Source organism: Schistocerca gregaria, chromosome 5 (genome assembly GCF_023897955.1).
Source record: "Schistocerca gregaria isolate iqSchGreg1 chromosome 5, iqSchGreg1.2, whole genome shotgun sequence".
NCBI lineage: Eukaryota > Metazoa > Arthropoda > Insecta > Orthoptera > Acrididae > Schistocerca > Schistocerca gregaria.
Genome location: NC_064924.1, coordinates 630,260,198 through 630,280,138, shown reverse-complemented (window position 1 = coordinate 630,280,138; position 19,941 = coordinate 630,260,198). Strand labels below are relative to the sequence as shown.

The 19,941-nt window shown below is 51.2% G+C and overlaps 1 protein-coding gene and 1 non-coding gene across 2 annotated transcripts in view; one reads left to right on the top strand and one right to left on the bottom strand.

Moving 5' to 3' along the window:
• Positions 1–19,941, bottom strand: part of LOC126272492 (mucin-19-like) — a 146,828-nt gene that overhangs the window by 9,571 nt on the left and 117,316 nt on the right. The window contains exons 4-5 of the mRNA XM_049975379.1: positions 15,172–19,643; positions 9,546–10,322 (exon numbers count right to left, since the gene is read on the bottom strand). Coding sequence (XP_049831336.1) covers positions 9,546–10,322; positions 15,172–19,643 — 5,249 coding nt within the window. The remainder of the gene's footprint in view (positions 1–9,545; positions 10,323–15,171; positions 19,644–19,941) is intronic.
• Positions 14,595–14,670, top strand: Trnas-cga (transfer RNA serine (anticodon CGA)). Its single transcript has one exon. It is a non-coding gene; the product is annotated as a tRNA-Ser (tRNA).

Here is a 19,941-nt window from a genome sequence, read left to right as displayed (position 1 = left end):
CCATTCGTCCCTCCATTCACGCCTGTCGCGACACCACTGGAGGCGGGCTGCACGATGTTGGAGCGTGAGCGGAAGACGGCCTAACGGTGTGCGGGACCGTAGCCCAGCTTCATGGAGACGGTTGCGAATGGTCCTCGCCGATACCCCAGGAGCAACAGTGTCCCTAATTTGCTGGGAAGTGGCGGTGCGGTCCCCTACGGCACTGCGTAGGATCCTACGGTCTTGGCGTGCATCCGTGCGTCGCTGCGGTCCGGTCCCACGTCGACGGGCACGGCCACCTTCCGCCGACCACTGTCGACAACATAGATGTACTGTGGAGACCTCACGCCCCACGTGTTGAGCAATTCGGCGGTACGTCCACCCGGCCTCCCGCATGCCCACTATACGCCCTCGCTCAAAGTCCGTCAACTGCACGTACGGTTCACGTCCACGCTGTCGCGGCATGCTACCAGTGTTAAAGACTGCGATGGAGCTCCGTATGCCACGGCAAACTGGCTGACACTGACGGCGGCGGTGCACAAATGCTCCGCAGCTAGCGCCATTCGACGGCCAACACCGCGGTTCCTGGTGTGTCCGCTGTGCCGTGCGTGTGATCATTGTTTGTACAGCCCTCTCGCAGTGTCCGGAGCAAGTATGGTGGGTCTGACACACCGGTGTCAATGTGTTCTTTTTTTCCATTTCCAGGAGTGTAATATATGGGACTTCTGAAAGCTGGGTGTACACCAAAAAGTACCAGATTGGGCACAACTTTAAAATATAGAAATGTCTTGATCGCACAGTTCCTTATTAGGCGTCAGACATTTCAAAATCAGACTGAAGCAATAGAATAAACTGTACAAGGAAATTAACGACAGAAAATATATACGTAACAACATAAGTATGCTTCTTAGGAATTTCAATTAATATCGTACTTTCATTTAAATCAAACTGTAGCAAAAACTCACAAAAGTGAGCTTATAGACTGCATATAATACAGATCTCATCTCATATAGGCATATTTGACAGTGCCGTTGTCTATTCCAACTAGTGCCAAAGTGCTATCATTAATTTCCTTGTACACTTTATTCCACAGCTTCAGTCTGCTAGTGAAATTTTGAAGCGCGTAACGGTCAATAAATAATTGTGCGGTCAAGACCTTTCTGTATTTCAAAGTTGTGCCGAATCTGAGTCGTCGCCCGCCGGATGTTTTTCGCCATCAAGAAATTTAACAGTGTGTACTGGAGAACACACTGAAAAAACTGCTATCATAAGAGATGGCTGATGAGTACGTGTGAGTGGGAGCAACAGGGAAGTGATATGGGAGTCCGGGTCTACTCGTTTCTTTTAGCCACAATCAGGGAAGGCCAACCGACAACAGCAAGGCACCATTCAGGCAAAGAAGTCCATACAAGGCACCGTGTAGAAATGTGGGGCGTACGCATCCTGTCTACAGGATTGACGAAACATAAGCCTCACCCATTGCTTCTGGGAATGAATGTAATTAAAACGTATCTCTACATAAGAACATGGCGCTAACTGTGACTCTATCAGGTCAAGCATGTTAATGTAAACTAGTCTAGAAAGCAATATCTTGCACTACTAAAACGTGACTTTAAGTCACGACAGAATAGAAAATGATTTTGAAAAGGTCGAGACACTTTTCTCAGCACGTGGGGTGAAAGGGGTGTGGGGGGGGGGGGGGGGGGGTGCAGTCGGCCACGTTCCCGGCGCGTTACCATTTATTGGCAGTGGAGTGGTGGGCACCTCGTGATCGCGAGTACACTGTCAAAGTGTAGTTCTTCACATGCACGTACGTCGTGCTTTTCGCACCCATTTTCACATTAATTGGAAACGTCCGGTGCCGTCTGCTTGTGCGATTAAAAAGTGTTTTAGGAACTCTGAAGAGACTTGTTGTTGTTGTTGTTGTTGTTGTTGTACTCAGTCCTGAGACTGGTTTGATGCAGCTCTCCATGCTACTCTATCCTGTGCAAGCTTCTTCATCTCCCAGTACCTACTGCAACCTACATCCTTCTGAATCTGGTTAGTGTATTCATCTCTTGGTCTCCCTCTACGATTTTTACCCTCCACGCAGCCCTCCAATGCTAAATTTGTGATCCCTTGATGCCTCAAAACATGTTCTACCAACCGATCCCTTCTTCTAGTCAAGTTGTGCCACAAACTTCTCTTCTCCCCACTCCTATTCAGTACCTCCTCATTAGTTACATGATCTATCCACCTTATCTTCAGCGTTCTTCTGTAGCACCACATTTCGAAAGCTTCTATTCTCTTCTTGTCCAAACTAGTTATCGTCCATGTTTCACTTCCCTACATGGCTACACTCCAAACAAATACTTTCAGAAACGACTTCCTGATACATAAATCTATATTCGATGTTAACAAATTTCTCTTCTTCAGAAACGCTTTCCTTGCCATTGCCAGTCTACATTTTATATCCTCTCTACTTCGACCATCATCAGTTATTTTACTTCCTAAATAGCAAAACTCCTTTACTACTTCAAGTGTCCCATTTTCTAATCTAATTCCCTCAGCATCACTCGATTTAATTTGACTACATTCCATTATCCTCGTTTTGCTTTTGTTGATGTTCATCTTATATCCTCCTTTCAAGACAATGTCCATTCCGTTCAACTGCTCTTCCAAGTCCTTTGCCGTCTCTGACAGAATTACAATGTCATCGGCGAATCTCAAAGTTGTTATTTCTTCTTCATGGATTTTAATACCTACTCCAAATTTTTCTTTTGTTTCCTTTACTGCTTGCTCAATATACAGATTGAATAACATCGGGGAGAGACTACAACCCTGTCTCACTCCCTTCCCAACCACTGCTTCCCTTTCATGCCCCTCGACTCTTATAACTGCCATCTGGTTTCTGTACAAATTGTAAATAGCCTTTCGCTCCCTATATTTTACCCCTGCCACCTTTAGAATTTGAAAGAGAGTATTCCAGTCAACATTGTCAAAAGCTTTCTCTAAGTCTACAAATGCTAGAAACGTAGGTTTGCCTTTCCTTAATCTTTCTTCTAAGATAAGTCGTAAGGCCAGTGTTGCCTCACGTGTTCCAACATTTCGACGGAATCCAAACTGATCCTCCCCGAGGTCCGCATCTACCAGTTTTTCCATTCGTCTGTAAAGAATTCGCGTTAGTATTTTGCAGCTGTGACTTATTAAACTGATAGTTCGGTAATTTTCACATCTGTCAGCACCTGCTTTCTTTGGGATTGGAATTATTATATTCTTCTTGAAGTCTGAGGGTATTTCGCCTGTCTCATACATCTTGCTCACAAGCTGGTAGAGTTTTGTCATGACTGGCTCTCCCAAGGCCGCCAGTAGTTCTAATGGAATGTTGTCTACTCCGGGGGCCTTGAAGAGACTTAGCGACGGTAAAGAAGCCTGGGCAGGCAAAGGCAATGCTTACTCCTGAAAACATCAATCGTGTGAGAGTTGCAATCGAAAGAAGCCCACATCACTCAGTTCGGCAGCACTTGCTATTTCCAGTAGGACGCTTAGACAGATTTTGCACAGCGATCTACACTATCATCCTTACAACATCCTAAGTGTTCGGGTTCTTAAAGAAATAGATTACGTGAATGGAAACCCGCTCTGTGAAGAAGTGTTGAATTTAATTGGTGGAGACGAAGACATTGTAAGTAATTTATGGATGAGTGACAGGGTCCACTTCCATTTGTCCAGTTTTTTCAACAAGTAGAACTTTTTGTTTTGGAGATACGTGGATCTCAGACGACAGCATCAGCAACCTCTCTTGTCACAAGTCACTATGTGGCGTGCTATATCTTCATCAGGGATAATAAGGCCAACTTTTTTGAAGATGATCTGCGCAACATTGTGACAGTGACCTCAAAGTAATACGCAGACATGTTGGAAAACTCTTTTACTCCATAACCTCTTCAACACGATATCTACAGGAGACATTTTTCAACGAGGTGAAGCGTCGTCCTACACGGGAAGAGTAAGCATGAATGTTGTTAATAATTAATTTCCGAATCACGTGAACTCTCGAAATGGGGATATGTCATTGCCTCACCTTTAACAAGTGATTTTTTTCTTTCAACAACGTGCGACTTTTTGTTGCGTGGTTACCTCAAGAGTAAAGGTTCTCAGGATAACCCGCCACAAACAGATGAAGCACTGAAAGAACGCATACGTCAGGATGTGGTTCGAATTCCGTTGTAAATGCTACGGAATATGGTGAATAAATTTAAGGCTCGCCTGGAAGACTGTCTGCACCTAAATGGACGCAATCATGCTCGAGTTACTTTTATACCTTAGTTAGATTTACTTAAGTCCTTAAATTTTTTAATGTAATTGGCAAAAATAAAATTTGGAAAAACTGATTGAATTATTTTTACATCCTCTCAAAACTGCTTTTTATCTGCCACACCGAGTATTTAAGCAATTTCCTCATTATTTTCTTGTCGAATATAAGTTTTTTCTGTCATTACAGTCTTTGGATTGGTTTGATGCGCCCCGCCACGAATTCCTCTCCTATACCAGCCTCTTCATCTCCGAGTAGCACTTGCAACCTACGTCCTCAACTATTTGCTGGAGATATTTCAATCTCTGACTTCCTCTACAATCCTTTCCCTCTACAGCCCCCTCTAGTACCATGAAATAATTCCAAGATATCTTAATAGATGTCCTATCATTTTCTCCTTTCTCTTTGTCAGTGCCTCCCACATAATCCTTTCCACTCCAATTCTGCGCAGAACCTCCTCATTCCTTACTCTATCAATCTACCTAATTTTTAACATTCGCCTGTACCACCACATCACAAATGGTTAGATTCTCTTCTGTTCCGGTTTTCCAACAGTCCATGTTTCACTACCGTACAATACCGAATGTGAGTAGTGACATCCAAAAGAAACATGTGGCTGCAGTACAGGGGAATAAATGAGGATATGGAGAAGAAATTGATTGGTCGGAGGAAGAGCGAGAAATAATGGGGTAAGATTGTCGATTGAGATGGAATGAAGACTATGGTAATAGAAAGAAATGAGAAAAGCATAGATAGTCCATAGTGTGACAGAGATACTAATACACTGTTGAACCTAAGAGAGACATCTGGGATATAGCAAGAGGGAAGCTACGCCGATGATAACTGATGAAGCTTTAATATCCTCTTCAATTCAGAGTGGTTTTGGATAAGGCGATGGCTACAGGATACATTGTTCCACATTCATAGTGCTGAAATCGAGAAGGAGATGGAGAATGATTTAGTGTTATGCAAGCGTACAGCCAACAGGCTGGATGTATCTGATCTGGTATTACAGTTATGGAGTAATAATGGGCAAAAGAAAGAAAGAAATGACATCATTTATAGAAGCGATGCAAAGACAGAGATGTCACGATAATCAGATAGTTCGGTGTGCCACCCCCCCCCCTCCTCCCCCTTTCCTGCCTACATTCTACCGACTCACTGTTGCTGTACAGTCTTGCGTAGATGGGAAGAAAAGTGGCTGAACTTGACAGGCAATAAGCCGCGTCTCGTGAAGTCCCAGCTAGGCCACGGTGTAACTCCTTCCAATCACATAGTTGGGATGAGGCCCCTGTGACTCGTCTTCACAGAGGATACAGCCCCATGACGCGTGGCTTCTCGCTAAGGCTGGAGGACCCCCCAGTGTCTGGCGCTTGTGGTCTACAGATCACAGTGCGCCACGTTTAAGTTGACTGTGTTTTATACTCAGACAAGAGGGCAGCAGCCAACTTACTTACAGATTTGCCCTCTATTTTAACTGACAATTGCACCACTATGGTACAGTTTTTAAAGTTGTCTCCAATGTCCAATTTGTTCCCTAAAGTTTTAGGGACGAATTTTTGATGTGTTATCAGTGTGGCTGGTTCATGCATATTTTCTGTAAGTGACCAGCCAGATACATATTTCCGTGTCATTATTTCAGCTTTCCTCTTGTATTGCTTGTGTTTTAATTGAAATTTTCAAAACATCTGACGCTACTTATGCTATCTTAAGGGATGTGAGGTCGTGCACTCGGAGGGGCGACAGTGTTTGTGAGGTTGGGAGAGTAATTACGTAAGACTTACTCTAACTTGTTTCACACAGAGGTGACAAAAGTCATGAACTATCTCATAATATTGTGTTGGACCTCATTTTGCCGGGAATGGAAATGGAAATGAGCATATGGCATCGTTGGCCGGGAGGCCTCATTCAGAGAACTTCGGCTGCCAAGTGCAAGTCTTATTTCATTCGGCGCCACATTGGATGACTTGCGCGCTGGTGATGAGGATGAAGTGATGATGAGGACAACAAAACACCCAGTCCACGAGCGGAGAAAATCTCCAACCCAGCCGAGAATCGAACCCAGGCCTGCTTGCGTGGGAGGCGAGCACGTTACCATACAGCTAAGCAGGAGGACCTTTTGCTCGGCGCAGCGCAGCAACTCAACGCGGCATGGACTAAAAAAAGTCGTTGGAAGTCCGCCGCAGAAATATTGAGCCATACTGCCTCTTTAGACGTCCACGATTGTGAAAGTGTAGCTAGTCCAGGATTTTATGGATGAACTGACACCTCTCGATTGTACCAGATAAATGTTCGATGTGATTCACGTCCGGAGATATGGGTGGCTAAATCATTTGCACGAATTGTCCAGAATGTTCTGACATGGTGCATTGTCATGCATACAAAGTCCATTGTTGTTTGGAAACATACCGCCCATGAATGGCTGGCTGCAAATGGTCTCCAAGTAGCCGAACATAACCATTTCCAGTCAATGACCGGTTCAATTGGACAAGAAGACTCTGTCCATTCCATGTAAACACAGACCACACCATTATGGAGGCACCACTAGCCTGCACAGTGCCTTTTTGGCAACTTGGGTCCATGGCGTCGTGGGGTCTGTCACACTCGAACCCTATCATCAGCTCTTACTACCTTAAATGGGGAGTCGTCGGAGCACACCACGGTCTACCAGACATCGAGCGTCTAACCGATATAGTGACGAGACCAGGAGAGGCGATTTCGTGCTGTTAGCAAAGGCATTCGCGTCGATCGTCTGCGGCCATAACCCCCAACGCCAGTTTTCGCTGCACCGTCCTAACTGATTCGTTCATCGTACGTTCCACATTGATTTCTGCGATTATTTCAAGCACTGTTGTATTTCTGTTTGGACTGAGATTCTATGGAAACGCCGCTGCTTTCAGTCGTGAAGTGAAGGCCGTCAGTCATAGCGTTGCCCATGGTGAGGGATAATGCCTAAAATTTGGTATTCTCGGCATCCTCTGTAAGGTGGCAACGGCCTTGCACCTTACAAGAGTCCATTTAACTTGACACTTAAGATTTTGTTGGAGTAATACTCTAAATTACGGAGTAGGAAATCTATGTGGAAACGCATCGGCACGCGAGGATTCCGCGATTTTGTAAATATAAGATTTTGCGGAAAGGCAGTATGCGAGACAGAGCTCGGCTACGCCCACGCCTAGCCGCCGAAGGCTACAGCCTGACGGTATGAATGGTGAACTGGGGAAGTTCTGTAATCCGTTTAGAAAGGCCACAGTGGCCCCCAGCCTCTGTGGGACGCGCGGCTGCAGGTGTTCAAGTGTTTACCAAAACAGAGCAGTGGATGGCTGGACGGGCTTTCCTGTGCGTGCTCTCGCCTATGTCCCACTAATTTTACACCGTCGAGTAACTCAAGTGGGGCAGGCCAGGCGTTACGAATAACAAAACTTTCAATGCAAGAGTATGTGTTTGCTACAACGGGGAATCTTGCTGGGAAAATCTCGAGTGGTCTCTTGCGAGAAAACGTCCAGTAAACATAATATTGCCCACAGCTGTGGTTCTCTCCTAGCCGGCGTGGGCGGATTCTACTTGTGAAATTTTGTAGAAATAAAAGAATTGTGGAAAAGAGTTCTATTCCCAGGCCTTACATTGGTCGGCACTGGCAAACTGGGTATTTTGAGAGCTTCTAGTGATTCGCTCGGTAAAAGTTAAGGTGGGAAAACAGAGGTGAAGAGCAATCTTGCTTGACTCTCGGTAGCGGTCTTCCGTTCTGGGCTCTCGTACTGAGAGGAGGTTAGCCAAGTCGTCTCCCCTCTTGGTCTTTCGTTCTGAGAGGGCGTTAGCCGTGCCAGCTCATTGCTGACGGAAACATTGTCGCAATTAGAGAAGTTTACGGACAGCAGTCTGTTGCTCGTATATTGTAGGATTTTCCGAGACGCCACACGCCGACCGCACGCCCCCTCCGTCGTCGGAGACCGCCGCTACTACAGGAATATTACGGTGAGATCGCTCCCACTTTGGCCTGTGTTAGGAGTAACGTTAAATAGTTGGATCATGTACAACTGCTGTTTCCACAGAGGTTTCGCGGTATTTTGGGGTGTAGTGGTTCTTCGTACATAAGTTATAAGAGAACGCGTTTTGGACCGATGTTAACACAATTTACTGCCAATGCCAGTTAGGAGGATAATTTGTAAATTGTTCATTGTGTTTTATTCAGCATTGATGTTATAATGAAATTATTGTGATTTAGTAGAGCCTTTACTTTCAGTAGTTGATCCTGAATTCACCCTTTTGCTTTATTTTATTTTTGTGTACGTTTTTGATGTCATTGAACACCCTAAGTGTTCGTGATCGTTCATGTTTGGAAGTAAAAATATGTGTGATTTATCGCCGACACGACCACCGCAGATTAATTAGGGGTGACAGGGCCACATTTAAATCTAGCGTTATCCATTTTTGCATACAGTTCCACTCCCAATTTCTCTGTAAGTTGTTTGTCAGGGGCGAACACACGGAAAAATCGGACAAGCAACGGGTGGGGTGTTACAACTTTTGACACTGTGGATCTCAGAATATTGAATTCCCTAACTGTTTCCGAAATGGAATGACCCGTGTGTCTAGCTCCAACTCCCATTCCGCGTTCAAACACTGTTAACTGCCGTCGAGCGGCAATGATCACGTCGGAAACCTTTTTATACGAATCACGTGAGTACAAATGACAGCTCCTCCAATGAACTGTCCTTTTAGACTGCAGCGCCTGTATACGTGTGTATCGCTATCCCATGGCCGTGCCACCTCAGTGTATGCCTTTCAAGCATTTTAACCACAGTCGTTTCTGCTAATTTTGGGAAGGACGCTGATAACCTTGACCTTGAGTGCCCATAAGGTGTCGCTGCCCCCCCCCCCCCCTCCGCTACCGGCACTCACACACACACACACACACACACACACACACACACTCACTCACTCACTCTCTAAGGTACCTATGAGAGGTGGAGGAGACGTACCCACCTTTTCATATGAATCACGTGACTACAAATGACAGCTCCTCCAATGAACTGCCCTTTTAGACTGCAGCGCCTGTATACGTGCATATCACTATCCCATGACTGTGCCACCTCAGTGTATGACTTTCAAGCGTTTTAACCACAGTCGTTTGTGCTCATTTTCGGAAGGGTGCTGATAACCTTGGCCTTGAGTGCCCATAAGGTGTCGCTGACCTTCCCCCCCCCCCCCCCCTCCCCGCTACCGGCACTCTCGCTCTCTAAGGTACCTATGAGAGGTGGAGGAGACGTACCCGCCTGTGCGTGGAGGCAGCGCTCGCTGCCGTGCTCTGCGTTGTGGGTGTCGCTGTGGGGGTGGACGTAGAGGCGGACGTGTGTGTGACATCGGCATCCGCCGCTGTCGCGTGGGTGGCCGTCGTTGCGTTCTGCTGCGCCGGCACCTCCTCCGTGTTGGCAGCGTGACCCTGGGTCTGCGCACTAGAGCCGGCCGCCTGCAAGCCCGCGGTGCTGCCGTTTGCCGGCGGGTCCGCGCTAGGGGTCCGCGTGCTGCCCTCGCCGGAGTGAGGCTCCGTGGTGGTGCTGGGGGCGGCTGGAGGCGGCGCGCCCGCTTCGTCCTCGGCGTGCGGCGGGCGGCGGGTGCGCTGCCGAGGGCGCAGCTGCGGGCGGTGCAGCGCGTTGACGGGGAAGCTGGGCGCCCACTGGCTCTCGGCGCCGCCGTCCTCCAGCTCCTGGGCGAAGGTGGCGCGGCCGCGGCCCACGGCCGCCAGCGGCTGGCTGTAGTCGGGTGCGGACGGCCGGAAGGCGGCCGCCTCCAGCAGCTGCTGCTGGTGCTCTTGGTAGTCCAGCGGCGCGTCCACCGCGTCCGACAGCGGCGGCAGCTGCTGCGGCGGCTGCTGCGGCGGCGGCTGCTGCTTATCCTGCGCCTCTTCCTGCAGGTACTGCTGCGGCTGGCGGCCGCGCTGCGCCAGCGAGTCTCCCGCCGAGGACGCGGCGGCAAAGCTGGGAGCCGGAGACGCCGCCGCCGCCGCCGAGCCCGCTGGGCGCCGGCGCGACGCCGACCACGAGGGCGCCTGCCGGACAAACAGCACGCGTTGAGCGAATCGCACATCGTCCGTTTTCCGACGACACTTACCAGCTAAAGCTACACTACTGGCAATTAAATTTGCTTCACCACGAACATGACGTGCTATAGACGCGAAATTTAACCGACAGGAAGACGATGCTATCATATGCAAATGATTAGCTTTTCAGAGCATTCACACAAGGTTGGCGCCGGTGGCGACACGTACAACGTGCTAACATAGGGAAGTTTCCAATCGATTTCTCATACACAAATACCAGTTGACCAGCGTTGCCTGGTAAAACGTTGTTGTGATGCCTCGTCTAAGGAGTAGAAATGTGTACCAACACGTTTCCGACTTTGATAAAGGTCGGATTGTAGCCTGTCGCTACTGCGTTTTATCGTATCGTGACACTGCTGCTCGTGTTGGTCGAGATCCAGTGACTGTTAGCAGAATATAGAATCGGTAGGTTCAGGAGGGGAATACGGAATGCTGTGCTGGATCCCAACGGCCTCGTATCACCAGCAGTCGAAATGACAGGCGTCTTATCCGCATGGCTGTAAGGGATGCAGCCACGTCTCGATCCCTGAGTCAACAGATCGGGACGTTTGCAAGACGACAACCATCTGCACGAACAGTTCGGCGACGTTTGCAGCAGAATTGACTAGCAGCTCGGAGACCATGGCTGCAGCCTACCCTTGACGCTGCATCACAAAAAAAAAGAAAAAAAATGGTGCAAATGGCTCTGAGCACTATGGGACTTAACAACTATGGTGTTCAGTCCCCTACAACTTAGAACTACTTAAACCTAAATAACCTAAGGACATCACACAACACCTAGTCATCACGACGCAGAGAAAATCCCTGACCCCGCCGGGAATCGAATCCGGGAACCCGGGCATGGGAAGCGAGAACGTTACCGCACGACCACGAGCTGCGGACGCTGCATCACAGACAGCAGCGGCTGCAATGGTGTACTCAATGACGAACCTGGGTGCACGAATGGCAAAACGTCATTTTTTCGGTTGAATCGAGGTTCTGTTTACAGCATCATGATGGTCGCATCCATGTTTGGTGACATCGCGGTGAACGCACATTGGAAGCGTGTATTCGTCATCGCCATACTGGCGTATCACATGGCGTGATGGTATGGGGTGCTATTGGTTACGCGTCTCGGTCATCTTTTGTTCGCATTGACGGCACTTTGAACAGTGGACGTTACATTTCAGATGTGTTACGACCTGTGGCTCTAACCTTCATTCGATCCCTGCGAAACCCTACATTTCAGCAAGATAATGCACGACCGCATGTTGCAGGTCCTGTACGGGTCTTTCTACATACAGAAAATGTTTGACTGCTCCCCTGGCCAGCACATTCTCCAAACCTCTCACCAATTGAAAACGTCTGGTCAATGGTAATCGAGCAACTGGCTCGTCACAATACGCCAGTCACTACTCTTGATGTACTGTGGTATCGTCTTGAAGCTGCATAGGCAGCTGTACCTGTACACGCCATCCAAGCTCTGTTTGACTCAATGCCCAGGCGTATCAAGGCCGTTATTAAGGCCAGAGGTGGTTGTTCTGGGTACCGATTTCTCAGGATCTATGCATCCAAATTGCGTGAATATGTATTCACATGTTCAGTGAATACCCGTCTTTCACCTGCATTACTTCTTGGTGTAGCAATTTTAATGGCCAGTTGTGTACAAGAGTCGGACACAAATATGGAAAAACAGAGAAAAATGCACGCTCCGACATACCACGTGTAGAAGTATGAAACCGGAATTTGGTTCCAATAATTACACGTCTGTTGTTTGAAACTGATAAACAATACTTTATTCGAAATAATCTACATTGCTATTTACACACTTCTCCCACCTCACCGGCAGGCTATGAATGCCACGCCAAAACAGTTCTTCATTTGAAACGAACCAATCAACGAGCCATTTTCATACGAACTGAAGCGTTGTTCAGCGAGGTCAAGTTCCAGTGGCGCAAATAAACGATAATCGGACGGAGCCAAATCTGGAGAATAAATCGCATGCCTTAGTATTTCCCAAAAGAACGTCTCGATCGTTTCCCTGACCCATTTTGCTACGTGTGCTGGGGTGTTATCGTGGAGGAATATGAGTTTGTCTGGCCTTTTTCTGTTTTCCGGTCGTGATACTCGCCTCAAATGGATCATTTTCTGTTGGTAGCGATCAGTGTTAACGGTTTCACCAGGTTTTAGCGGCTCATAATAGGCGACACACTTCTGATCTCGCCAAACACAGAGCACTGTCTTCTTTCCAAAGCGATTTGGTCTTGCAGTGGATGTCGATGGTTTGTCTGGATTCACCTGTGATTTACGACGCTTAGGATCAATTTTCATCACCTGTCACTATTCGATGGAGAAACGTCTTTCCTTTGCATGTGGCAAGCAGCATTTTACACGTAGCCTTTCGATTTGCTTGCTGTCTCTCATTCAGTTCATGCGCAACCCATTTTCCCACTTTCTGCACCTTGACCGTAGCTTCCAACCGAAGAGAATCCGCTTTCTGCGTCACATTCGGTTGTTCCTCGAGTTCCTGTTGACTCTGAGTATCATTTTCTTCCAATAAGGCCTTGAGTGCGTTGTTTTCGAACTTTTTCGGTGATTTCCCGCACTCGTCGTTTCCCTCTTCAAAATCACTAGTTTTGAATGTTTTGAACAACTCGTAATATTGTGTTTTTCCAAGAGCATGTTCGCCGAAAGCTTCGACAAGCATTATATGCCATTGCGCAGCAGTTTTCTTGAAATGATAACAGAAAATCAGTGCAGTCCGTGGGCCACAAAACTCGACATGTTTACGGGTTTGAAACAGACGCCGATGTATGGAACTTGGGTTACTGTGTGTTGACATTCGTCGTCAGCCGTCACAGGAAGCAGATGGGGCTGCAGATGCGGTATCACGGGCCCTGCACTGACGGCCAGCACCATGTACATGGAAATTCAGGTTTCATACTTCTACAACTGGTAAATGCAGATTCTACCCAACCCTGCAGGTTACGCTGTTATACTTGACCTCGAACAGCGCCGTTGCAATGCCTTCAACACGTTTCAATTGTCAGTTGTGGCCGGAACACTGTTGTGTGTAGTTGTGAATACATTGTGTCGGAGCTAAGTGAACCCGAACACGGGAAAAGTGTCGGAGGTTGTATGGTGGGTGCTCTCTTAGCCGATGCGTTTGGTGTTTCAAGAGGCACCATATCGAAGATTTATACCTCATACAGGATGCGACAAAAAACGTCGTCTACTAACGGGGAGAAGACGGGTAGTGCCAAAACCATGGCGGGTAGTTGTAATAATTAGTGCGGGGTTCGAGCCAGGGAAAAGCTTTTGATAGCCGATCTGTAAAAATTCGAGGATGATGTGAATAACTACGACTCAGATAACAGATAACGATCCTGAATATTGCCCTGAATGCATATGCGCTTCAGCAGTTGCTTCTAATCAGGCAAACATGAAACAAGTAGACAATTTTAAGGCGTGTTCCTCACCATAGTTTACGTCAGTTTCCATGGCAGTGTGAGGGCAACCTTTATATTATGCTGAATCATAGATTAAATTTTTAGTTCGTTACACTTTCGTATTTCAAATTTTTGTATTGAAAATCTTAGTATCGTACACTGAAACAATTCGGATTTTTAAAATTTCTACTGTTGGAAGTTTTGTGTTAGTCGAAGAGCCAACACCGTGTTACGAGTGGAGGCCGAAATGCACGCGTTTTAGCTCACGCAGGCTGCCGTGAGGAGGGAAGAACTACACTGACGTGAGGTCTGGAACGTGATAAGGAATGAGAATTCAGAAAGCGGACGTAATTAGTTTGATACTTAACTTTAATCCATTAATGATGAACGTCGCTCTTGACCGTACACGATTAACAATATTATCTGTTCAGAATACATTCTTGAAGTAATTATAGGAACTGAATATGGCGCCTTGCTAGGTCGTAGCAAATGACGTAGCTGAAGGGTATGCTAAAGTATCGTCTCTGCAAATGAGAGCGTATGTAGACAGTGAACCACCGCTAGTAAAGTCGGCTGTACAATTGGGGAGAGTGCTAGGGAGTCTGTCTAGACTAGACCTGAAACTTCCTGGCAGATTAAAACTGTGTGCCCGACCGAGACTCGAACTCGGGACCTTTGCCTTTCGCGGGCAAGTGCTCTACCAACTGAGCTACCGAAGCACGACTCACGCCCGGTACTCACAGCTTTACTTCTGCCAGTACCTCGTCTCCTACCTTCCTACCGGGCGTGAGTCGTGCTTCGGTAGCTCAGTTGGTAGAGCACTTGCCCGCGAAAGGCAAAGGTCCCGAGTTCGAGTCTCGGTCGGCACACAGTTTTAATCTGCCAGGAAGTTTCATATCAGCGCACACTCCGCTGCAGAGTGAAAATCTCATTCTAGACTAGACCTGCCGTGTGGCGGCGCTCGGTCTGCAATCACTGATAGTGGCGACACGCGGGTCCGACGTATACTAACGGACCGCGGCCGATTTAAAGGCTACCACCTAGCAAGTGTGGTGTCTGGCGGTGACAGCACAGAAAGCTTTCGAAAAAATGCATGGTGAACTCCCCCAGGACGTAAACATTGGCAAGTCAGCGGTAACTCGTATTAAGTGCACCCAGTTTGCAGCAAACAGTGTTAGGTGCCAGTGACTTATTTTTAAGAGAGAAAATTAGATGTGGAATTTACGATTTTAAAAATATGTCGTTGCTCTGGAAATATTAAAAACAATGACTTAGTTAATCAGAAGAATCATAAAGGATGCGACGGTTAAAATATTGTGAGTAGCGCTCAGAAAGTATGGACAGTTTATAAGCAGCAGTCCTTAACTGACCTCGTAGGCGTCGGCGGCGTCCTCGGTGGTGGTGAGGTGACGGCCGGAGGGCGGCGTGGTGGGGCGGCGGATGCGGCCTCTGACGCTGGTGATCTTGACGGGCTGCACGGGCCGCCTGGTGGGGCGCACGGTGTAGACGCGGTCCGGCTGCGGCGCCGCCGTCGTGGTGGTCTGGCGCCGCGGCGCCGCCCCCCGGCCCGGCTGCCTGGAGCGCGGCCGCTGCCTCGGCACGTCGTCGCTGTCCCGGTAGAGCGCCGCCCTGCCGGCCGACACCAGCGGCTGGTGCGCCGCGCCCGCGCGGTACGGCTGCCCGATCGTCTCGATGGGCCGGATGAAGCCGTAGTCCTCGTCCTCGTCGTCCTCCGGGAGGGGCGGCGGGGGCGGGGGCGGGGGCGTGGTAGTGGTGGTCGGCGGCCTGGTGGCCACCGGCGGCTGGTACGTGGTCCTGGGGCTCGCCTCCGGCTGGTACGTCGGGAACGCGGAGGGGTAGTTTTCGGGCTCCGCAGGTGTCTGCGTGCGGGCCCTGCCACGCGTACGACCGCGAGTTCGGCTCCTGACGCGCGTCGGCCGGAAATCGTCTTCCGACAGAGGTGCCGGAGGCGTCGTCGTGGTGGTGGTCGTGGTCGTGGTGGTGGTCGTGGTCGTGCTGGTCGAGCTGGCTTCTGCCGCGCTCGTCGCGTCGTACTGCAGTGGGCCGTCTTGGCCGAACTGCGCTCGGCTGTACGGGTCGTACTGGCCCTCCGCCGCGTCACTGTACAGTGGTGGCTGATGCGGCTGCGCGCCGGCTGAGTTGTCGTCGTAGGAAATCAACGGGAATGCGTCCAGCTGCTGCTGCTGTCTGCCCCTGCCCCTCTGCACTGCTGAGTATTTGGGAAACTGGTCCTGCCCCGCTGGTGGCTCCTCGACAGACGGAAGTGCTACGCCTTGCTGGCTGCTCACGTTGTCATACTGCACTTGGCCTTGCCCTGCCACCTGCTGCTGCTGCTGCAACGTAGCAGACTCTGTGGTGCTGTATCCCGACGGAGAGTACAGGGGGCTGGACGGCGTCTGCTCTTGGGGCTGGTAAGCCGAGCTCTGGCCGTCCTGTTGTGAGTACGTCTGTTTCTCAGTACCCTGGTACGTGTCGGCTGGCTGGTACTCTGACAGCCTGCTTCCTACTGATGGACTGATGGAAGTTTCAGAGCTGGGTTCGTAAGCAAATGAAGGAGAGGTTGCTACAGGACGTTCTGTGGGGATGATGATACTCTCAGTTGAAGTTTGGTACTGAACAGGGGCGCCCGAGTATCGGTCTTCCCCAGCAGATGCAGAGGCGACAGCTCTGCTCGGCACATTTTCCGGTTCCACTGACCTGGACGTTGTCGTACGCCGCTGAGTATCTGAAGTTCTAGAAAATTCCTGATAGTCTCCTTGCTGCACCTGGAACCTGCTGTTGCCTCGCCCCCGAAAGCGCTGGTTTCGATTCGAGCCCCCTCTTCTGGAAGAGCTGTCAGATGTAGAAGGTCTCTGCTGCTGAAAATTGCTTGTTTCTTCTCCTCTGTCTCCATTCCTGCCGGAAGATGCAGAGCGCGGTGTAGAGTACTGCTGCCGCTCTGACTGATAGATGATGGTATTAGCAGGTACGCCAACCACTGGTGCATCGGGGTGAGGTGATGGGCTCGCCCCTGTCCCACCTGTACTGTAGAAGGTGTCGCTGCCTTGGGATGCCTGAACCCCACCCTGTGGCTGGGGAGGTGCAAAGTCCAGGGGGTTCAGGATACCTCCCTGTGGTTGCTTCTGTGGCAGCTCTTGTGCCGAACTGGAGCCTTGTGGCTGATATGCATCCACCAGAGATGGCTGCTGTGTCAGCGACAGAGATGAGTATGCGTCGAGCTGTGGCTGCTGACTGCCAGACAGGTATGTGGGGTACTCTGTCGTGGTAGTCGTCGTCGACGTTGTGGTTGTGGTGGATTGGTAACCGTTGCGTCCCCTGTGGTTTGGACGGCGCCCACGAGACGACTGTGTTCTTCGTGGGGCGAATGTAGTGGTGGTCGTCGTCGCTGACTCCCGCTGCTGGGTGCTGCCGAAGCCATTGTTGTAAGTGGCCGTGTTCTGCCTCTGGCGAGTGCGGAACTGTCCTCTCCTGGACGGGGCCGCTGTGGGGGCAGGTGTCGTTGTTGTCGTCGTCGTCGTGGTTGTCGAAGTGGTCGTCGTCGATGTTGGCTCTTCTGCAACGAACGGTAGCTGCGGCTGTGTCAGCAGGGGCTGTTGGAGTCCTTGTCCGCCGATGTCGTAGGTCTGCTGAGGCTGCACACTGCCTCCGTTGACTGAGAAGTATGGCTGCTGCTGCTGCTGCAGCACATCACTTTGCTGTTGCTGACGATTATAGTCGTCCTTGTAGAGCTGCTGCTCTTGCGCAAGTCCAGAGTTGGCAGAGTGTTCCCCCAATGGCTGTGCTACCGATTGGGGCTGAGGTGACGAAGATTCTACTGGGAAGCGGCCACTAGAGACCTGTTGGCCTCTCTGTGTGTCGAACTGGTCATTTTGAACAAAGTACTGTGAATCGACGTTAGCGTCGGCTGTGTTGGGTGCGTTCGATCTGACGCCACCTGCCTGAGTGAATGTCTGTGCAATCGGGAAGCGAGCAGTTTCAGGAGCTGCTTCGTCTCGAGGGAAATAGCGTTGCTCGTCTTCTGGAGGGAGTGACTGCAATTGTGGCTGGGCATTTATTGTTGTAGACTCCTGTTGCGCCTGCCCCCTAACAGAGAATTGTTCGTTTTCTGGGGCAACAAACTGGGGAAAGTCATTCGTCTGGAAGCGACCCCTCTGACCAGAAGAACGGCCTGTCGAGCTGACGGGGCGGCTCGTAGTGGAGATCTGACTGGAGTGGCGATCGGACTGTGGCACGAGGTACAGTGGCGCCTCTTCTGCCTGCGGCTGGCCTCTAGCGGCAGCAGGCCTCGGACTAGATGCGACGGCAGGGCGTGCCGTCGACGGTGCCGCAGGCCCCAGTCCCACACTGGACTGGTACGCCTCTACTGACTGGTACTGCTGTCCGTCCTGGGTGAACTGTTGCTGCTGGACTCCAGACTGCGTGAGGGGCTGTTGCGTGCTGATCGCGAACTCGTCGTTAGTACTACCCCGATACGCGTTTTGTGACTGTCTCTGGCCTTGTCGGCCTCTCTGCACGACGTACTGGTCTCTCGGTGTCTGGTACTGTTGGGCAACAGGTGCCGCAGTTACGGTGGTGGACGGCTGCTGTTGTACCGGCTGGCTCGTCACGGCCGAAGCCGGGAAATGTCCTTGCGCAGTGAGCTGTCTGAGCTGCGCGTCGTTAACGGCGCGGTCCGCATCCGACTGGCTGTCACGCGACTGCGTCCTCTGCTGCTGCCGGTACGGTACCCTGGCGGAAACTGCGGCCGGATCCGGGGTCGACACGAACGTCGGCGGTCGGGTGACGGGTTGCTGCGGCGCGGGCGAAGGGCTGGTCTGCACGACCGAGAACTGGTTCTGCCCTCGGACCTGGCCGGCCTGCTGGTAGGGGCTCCCCTTCTCGGCTTCGTCCTCCTCGTCCTCGTACTCGAGCTCGTCCGAGTACTCCACTTCTTCGCCGGACAGCTGGGAGGACTGCGCCGGGCCGGCTTTTTGCTGTTGCGGTGGCGGTCGGTACTGTTGCGGCGAGACGGTCGTGGATTTCTGGACGAATCTACCTCCCGACTGGTCGGCAGCGGGCAGCCTGCCCCGTTGGAACACCGGCTGGACGTCGAGCAGAGGCGCGACGGTGGTGGAGACGAACTGTCTGCCACCCGCAGGGGAGCCCGGGCCGCTGCCGCGCAGCGGGATGGAGGGCAGCAGCAGCACGTTGCTCTGCTGCTGCTGAGGCTGCTGCTGCTGGGGTCGCTGCTGGGGCTGCGCCAGCGAGTTGACGAGCGCCGGCAGCTGCGGGCTGATGGGCGGCAGTTCGGCGGGCAGGCTGTAGCCCTGCGACAGCTGGCGCTTCGCCTCGCCGCCCGCGGCGTCCGCCCGGCCCGGGGTCAGCTCGTTGGCGACCACGACGGAGCCGACGTGCGGCGCGGGGAACGGGATCTTGGAGTAGCCCTGCGGCGGCTTGAAGCTCAGCGGCGCCACGAAGAAGGGCGGCCGCTCGTCCACCACTTTGCGCTCCACGCGGTTCGACTCGAGGGCCGACAGGTAGGGCAGCTCGAACTTGGCGTAGCCGTCGGGCGGGCTCAGCGTCGACGGCCCCACGAAGACGCGCGGCGCGTGCGGGCCCGCCTCCTCCAGCACGGCGATGGTCTGCGCGTGCCGCAGCGCCGCCACCACGTCCGCCAGCCGCACGTCGTGGCGCCCCGACGACGCCGACGCCGCGCCGTCCATGAAGACCGACAGCGGCGGCTGGTGCGGCGCCGGCTTCGCCGTGCTCGTCGTCGTCGTCGTCGTCGTCGAACTGCTGGCCTGCTGCCGGAAGCGGGCCTCCTCTCGCTGCTGCGCCCCACCTGCAACACGACACATTCATTTATTTACTAGCTAATTACTCAGCCTCACAAAATGGTTCAAATGGCTCTGAGCACTATGGGACTCAACATCTGAAGTCATCGGTCCCCTAGAACTTAGAACTACTTAAACTTAACTAACCTAAGGACATCACACACATCCATGCCCGAGACAGGATTCGAACCTGCGACCGTAGCGGTCTCGCGGTTCCAGACTGAAGCGCCTAGAACCCCTCGGCCACAGCGGCCGGCTCAGCAATACATCCCCCCAGGCTGTGGCGAAGCCATGTCTCCGCAATAT